At 35.4% G+C, this 6,675-nt stretch overlaps 1 protein-coding gene across 1 annotated transcript in view; it reads right to left on the bottom strand.

The window, feature by feature from the left end:
* Positions 1 to 5,672, bottom strand: part of LOC113804544 (vascular endothelial growth factor A-A) — a 6,823-nt gene extending 1,151 nt beyond the window's left edge. Inside the window, exons 1-5 of the mRNA XM_027355437.2 lie at positions 5,478 to 5,672; positions 4,774 to 4,898; positions 3,473 to 3,574; positions 900 to 1,019; positions 1 to 153 (exon numbers count right to left, since the gene is read on the bottom strand). The exon at positions 1 to 153 is cut by the window's left edge and continues 26 nt beyond it. Of these exons, the coding sequence (XP_027211238.1) occupies positions 1 to 153; positions 900 to 1,019; positions 3,473 to 3,574; positions 4,774 to 4,898; positions 5,478 to 5,523 (546 nt within the window). The 5' untranslated portion in view covers positions 5,524 to 5,672. The remainder of the gene's footprint in view (positions 154 to 899; positions 1,020 to 3,472; positions 3,575 to 4,773; positions 4,899 to 5,477) is intronic.
* Between the last annotated feature and the right edge of the window lie 1,003 nt (positions 5,673 to 6,675).

Raw genomic sequence — 6,675 nt, 5'->3', positions numbered from 1 at the left:
GCCGTCGCCACACTTGACGTGCTGGTTGTTGCAAGGACAAGTGCAAGAGGTCTCGTCCCACATGAAGAGGCCCGGGTTCTCGACCATCTTGTTCTTGCACTCGTTCTTCAGCCCTTGCTTGCACTCGCAGCGGCAGAAGTTGCGGTTGAACACCTGTTGGGGAGGAGGAGGAGGAGGCGTTAGGGGGGGGCCTTGTGGGGGAGGGAGGGAGGGAGGGAGGGAAGAGAAGAGAAGAGCAGTTTCATATATTTGTGTGTATATGTGTATGTGTATGTATATATATATATGTATATATATATATATATATATATATATATATATATATATATATATATATATATATATATATATATATATATATATATATATATATATATATGTGTGTGTGTGTGTGTGTGTTTGTGTCTGTGTGTGTGTGTGTGTGTGTGTGTGTGTGTGTGTGTGTGTGTGTGTGTGTGTGTGTGTGTGTGTGTGTGTGTGTGTGTGTGTGTGTGTGTGCATATTAAGAAAGAGATGGACAGGGATGGACAGAGAAAGAGGGAAAGAGGGAGAGAGAGCAAGACAGACAGACAGACAGAGACAGAGAGAGAGACCGAGACAGAGACAAAGAGAGACAGAGACAAAAACAAATAAACAGAAATGAAATAAGAGAAAAAGAAACGAAAGATTAAAAGAGAAAAGGAAAGACAGCAGAATTACTATGAAAAAAAATAACAACAAAAAACCCACATTATCACACAGAATCCCCCCCACCCCCCACCCCCCACAGAATTTCCCCCCACCCCCCACCCCACAGAATTTCCCCCCACCCCCCACCCCACAGAATTTCCCCCCACCCCCCCACCCCACAGAATTCCCCCCCCCCAAAAAAAAAAAAATTACGAAAGACCTCGACTGACCTTGTTTATGCCACAGCTCTCCTGTGACCTCTCGCAATTGCAGCCACACATGACGTCTTCTTGCACGGAAATATCGACGCACTCGTGTTCCATGAGAGAGTTCAATCTGTGAGCCTCCACCTGCGGAGACAGAGGCGAGGTCAAGGAGGTCAAGGAGGTCAAGGAGGTCAAGAAGGTCAAGGAGGTCAGAAGGTCAAGAAGGTCAATAAGGTCAAGGGAGTGAAGAAGGTCAAGGAGGTCAGAAGGTCAAGGAAGTGAAGAAGGTCAAGGAGGTTAAGAAGGTCAAGGAGGTCAAGAAGGTCAAGGAGGTTAAGAAGGTCAAGGAGGTCAGAAGGTCAAGGAGGTCAGAAGGTCAAGAAGGTCGATGAGGTCAAGAAGGTCAAGGAGGTCAAGAAGGTCAAGGAGGTCAGGAAGCCGGCAAAGGCAGACGCGGATAATAAGGAAATAATTATCTGTATCAATATCCTTACATATAATTCTATACATTTACTTTCCTACGTATAATTACTTATATTTAACATCCTACACATAATTCTATTTAATTTATGTCCAAACTAATGATTCCTTGTTTTAATGTCCAGACATATATACATGTATTTATGTCTATGTATTATCATTATCATTCATTATTGTTTAGGTCCCTCTTTCACAAAAAAAGACACAGTAACGAGAGGAAAGAGAGTAAAAGAAAAACACGAATCCGCAATATTATGGAAGACATATTATAATCAAGTTTCTATCTATCTTTCTCTCTATCTGTTTGTCAATAAATCTGTATAAGACTCCATATCAATAAGATTTAGAGAGAGAGTGAATGCAATATCAACGGAATATTGACGTGAGTAACTGAAGTGAGTAACTGAAGTGAGTAACTGAAGTGAGTTATTGAAGTGAGTAACTGAAGTGAGTAATTGAAGTTAGTAATTGAAGTGAGTAACTGAAGTGAGTTATTGAAGTGAGTAACTGAAGTGAGTAACTGAAGTGAGTAATTGAAGTGAGTAACTGAAGTGAGTAATTGAAGTGAGTAACTGAAGTGAGTTATTGAAGTGAGTAATTGAAGTGAGTAACTGAAGTGAGTAACTGAAGTGAGTAACTGAAGTGAGTAATTGAAGTGAGTAACTGAAGTGAGTAATTGAAATGAGTAACTGAAGTGAGTAATTGAAGTGAGTAACTAACTGAAGTGAGTTATTGAAATGAGTAACTGAAGTGTGTAATAGAAATGAGTAACTGAAGTGAGTAACTGAAGTGAGTTATTGAAGTGAGTAACTGAAGTGAGTAATTGAAATGAGTAACTGAAGTGAGTAACTGAAGTGAGTAATTGAAGTTAGTAATTGAAGTAACTGAAGTGAGTTATTGAAGTGAGTAACTGAAGTGAGTAATTGAAATGAGTAACTGAAGTGAGTAATTGAAGTGAGTAACTGAAGTGAGTAATTGAAGTGAGTAACTGAAGTGAGTAATTGAAGTGAGTAACTGAAGTGAGTAATTGAAGTGAGTAACTGAAGTGAGTAATTGAAATGAGTAACTGAAGTGAGTAACTGAAGTGAGTAATTGAAGTGAGTAACTGAAGTGAGTAATTGAAGTGAGTAATTGAGGTGAGTAATTGAAGTGAGTAATTGAAGTGAGTAACTGAAGTGAGTTATTGAAATGAGTAACTGAAGTGAGTAATTAAAGTGAGTAATTAAAGTGAATAATTGAAGTGAGTAACTGTAGTGAGTAATTGAAGTGAGTAACTGAAGTGAGTAATTGAAGTGAGCAATTGAGGTGAGTAACTGAACTGAGTAATTGAGGTGAGTAACTGAAGTGAGTAATTGAAGTAACTGAAGTGAGTAATTGAAGTAACTGAAGTGAGTAATTGAAGTAACTGAAGTGAGTAAATGAAGTGAGTAAAAGAAGTGAGTAACTGGAACTGAGGATGTTACTGTCGTAGATTTGATCATGACTTTGCTGTGTATGTATCTGAGTATCTATGTATCTATTTCTCTATCCATTTTGCTTCTCTGTCTATCTGTCTGTCTATATGTCTATCTATTCATATCTCGTCCTATCTCTATTTCTATCTTTATCTCTATCTATTTATTTATCTATATATCTATTTATCTATCTATTTACTTATCTATATATCTATTTATCTATCTATTTATCTATCTATCTATTTATCTATCTATTTATCTATTTATTTATCTATCTATTTATCTATCTATTTATCCATCGATCTATTTATCTATCCATTTATTTATCTATTTATCTATCTATTTATCTATCTATTTTTCCATCTATCTATTTATCTATCTATTTTCCCATCTATCTATTTATCTATCTTTCTATATTTATCCATATATCTCTATATATCTCCTCATCCACTTCTATCTCTATCTCACCCCTTCCTTTCCTTTCTATCTCCATTTTTTCTCTCTCTTAAAAAAATAATAATAATAAAAAATAAAAGGAAATAAAATAAATAAATAAAAAAATAAAATAAAATAAAATAAATAAATAAAAAAAATAAAAAAAAATAAATAAATAAAAAAAATAAAATAAAATAAAATAAATAAATAAAAAAAAATAAAACTCACCGTAATGGTCATGTTTTTCGTCTCTGTGGCCACGCACTCCTGGTCCAGCTGAATACACATCTGCCCTGCACACCTGGGCACCTCCACTACACTGGGGTACACCTGGGGGAGAAAGGAGGGCGTGTTGAAGGGGAATAGAGACCACAGAGGTTTCCTTATGGACATTTCGAGAATGATTTTGTTCATTTTCTTCGACGCACGCACGCATATACACACAAACACGCACGCACACACACACACGCATATGTATGTGTGTGTGTGTGTGTGTGTGTGTGTGTGTGTGTGTGTGTGTGTGTGTGTGTGTGTGTGTGTGTGTGTGTGTGTTTGTGTGTGTGTACATGTACATAATCAATGAACTCATACATATCATACATTTCATAGCTTGTAAAGAACTAAAAAAAAAACATAAGAAAGAAATCGGAATATGAAAGACGCCGAAGGAAATGTGTAGACTTGGAAAAACGCAGGTTCATTTATCAGGGAAAGTCCGTGATAACAGCAACGACGGAAAATACAGTTAACAAACTGTATTACAACGTTTTCTACAACCTGTCTAGTTTGGCTTTTGTTTATTGCTTTCTTCACATTCTTCGTTTGTTTAGATGTTTGGAAAAACAGATATTTTCTTTATTTTCTTTATCAAAGTATTTCTTCTTTTTTTTTAATCTTGTATACCCGTTCTTTGGTTTTGTAAATGGAAGAGAGAAGTATCCCCACTTAAAACCCGTTTTCTTTAGCATTGTTCATCCAGCAAATTCCGTTTTCTTTGATCATTCACAATTCAGCCAAAACCCATTTTCTTTTCTTTATCTAATCAAATCTCTGATCTTGAGGATCAAATACCAGTTCCTATGGCTTTGCTCGTCCAGGGAAACCATTAATTCCATGCCAATCTTGATTTTGTTTGGCTTACTCTGTACCTGATCCAAACCCATTTACTTTTACTTCTAAATCTAAACGAAACCCTTTCTTTACCGTTAATCACACACCGAAAACGATTTTTTGAAATGTAATGAACTCATTTCAATTGTTTCTTCATCATTTCATTTATTATATTTATCTAATAAAAACCCATTTCCATGATTTATCTCGACCCAGTCAAACCTCTCCGAATTCCTTCTCTGCTTAGCCAATCAAAACCCTTCGGAATATACTGAAAAGTAATCGACTATATTAAACCTTTTCCTAATTCATCCTCTTTTCTTTCCTCTCTTTCATTTGTTTTTCTTATTTCTTTTCTTTTCTTTTTTTGTTTAGTCCTCCTCTAAACTCCGTTTTCTATGGCTCCGTTTTCTACTTACCCTGTCGAAGCCTTTAGGAACGGGCAGAGGAACAAGTGTTTTTCGGGGCTCCATGCACGAGACCTTTCGCACCAAATCGCGAATATTTCTGTTTTCTTTGCGATCCCAGCATTTTTGGCCGCCATCTGGAAGAAGCGGGGGAAAAAAAATTATAGAGAAAATTGTTTATATTATTTTAGGTTAGTATCCCCACGAGGTATGTGTTTTGTCCCTTATTTTGTCTCGTTTTCTTTTTCCCATTTTCTTTCTTTTTGTCTATCCTTAGTTTGATTATTCATTTGTCTAATTACTTATCTAACTATTATCTATATCCCTTCCTTTCGTTTCTATTTCAAATGACAACACTAAGTAGTAATTAATCTATTTTCTTGTAGCGGAGTTCAACAGAAAGTTTTTTTCAACAAAATTAGCGAATATGAACGTAAAAATAATGATAATAATATCAGTAATAACAATGATAATGATAATAATAATGATGATAATGATAACAATAATAATAATAATAGTACTTATTGCAATAATAATAATAGTAATAATAATAATAATAATAACAATAATAATAATAATGATAATAATAATAATAATGATAATGATGATAACAATAACAATAATAATAATGAAAATATTGATAATGACAACGATAATAACACTAATAATGATGAATAAACAAGAATAATGATAATTCGCCTACAAACAATACTTACAGACGGAGACGGCCAGCAAGACCACGAGCGTAAGAATTCTAATCATTTTGACGAATCACAAAAAAATAAACCGAATTCTTTTAACACTTTTCACTTAAATAGACTTCTCCCTTCGTCCTCTTATCTAAGTGACAGAGGTGAGTCTTAATCTCCGAACCTTGCGAGAGTTTACGAGCAAGTGACGCGGGAAAGGAGGCGAACCGGTGTTTATATTCCCTTGATGGTGTGACGTCACTGTCTCTCTCTCTGACGTCATAGTTTTTATAATTGTTAGTCCTGTGTCTCTGTTACGTTTTTTTTCTGTGGTTCTTTCTGCGGTGTGTGTGTATGTACGTTGCGTAATTGGTGGTATTTAAGCAAATACGTTTCAGATACAGAAATATATAGGAAGACATACACGTTTTTATTAAATGATTCATATGGAGCGACAGAGATAAAATTTATATTTTTGTTCTTTTTTATGCTATTTTTTTGGGGTTGAGAATCAAAATAGATCTGCTAATCCATGTGAGCATTATTTCGTGATTATGATATATAGTTCCGTGCGTTATTTTGCGATAACTTTTCCAAATTATTTTTTGAGATTGAAACCGTTCAGTAAACTCATTATTTATCTCTATCTTTTTATCTATCTCTTTCTCTACATCCGTCTCGTTTTCTCTCTCTCTCTCTCTCTCTCTCTCTCTCTCTCTCTCTCTCTCTCTCTCTCTCTCTATATATATATATATATAAATATATATATATATATATATATATATATATATATATATATATATATATATATATATATAGTTAACCATTATTTCCCCTCTTCATATATTTACCCATCTATCCACTCATTCACACGTACATACACACGAACACACGCACACACACACACACACACACATACACACACACACACACAAACAAATTCTCTCTCACACACACACACACACGCACGCACACATACACACACACACACAAACAAAGTCTCTCACACACACACACACACACACACACACACATACACACACGCAATCAAATTCTCTCTCTCTCTCTCTCTCTCTCACACACACACACACACACACACACACACACACACACACACACACACACACACACACACACACACACACACACACACACACACACACACACACACATACACACATACACACACACACACACACAATCAAATTCCCTCTCTCACACACAC

This window comes from Penaeus vannamei, chromosome 34 (assembly GCF_042767895.1).
Source record: "Penaeus vannamei isolate JL-2024 chromosome 34, ASM4276789v1, whole genome shotgun sequence".
Lineage (NCBI taxonomy): Eukaryota > Metazoa > Arthropoda > Malacostraca > Decapoda > Penaeidae > Penaeus > Penaeus vannamei.
This window is presented reverse-complemented; position numbering and strand designations above follow the sequence as displayed.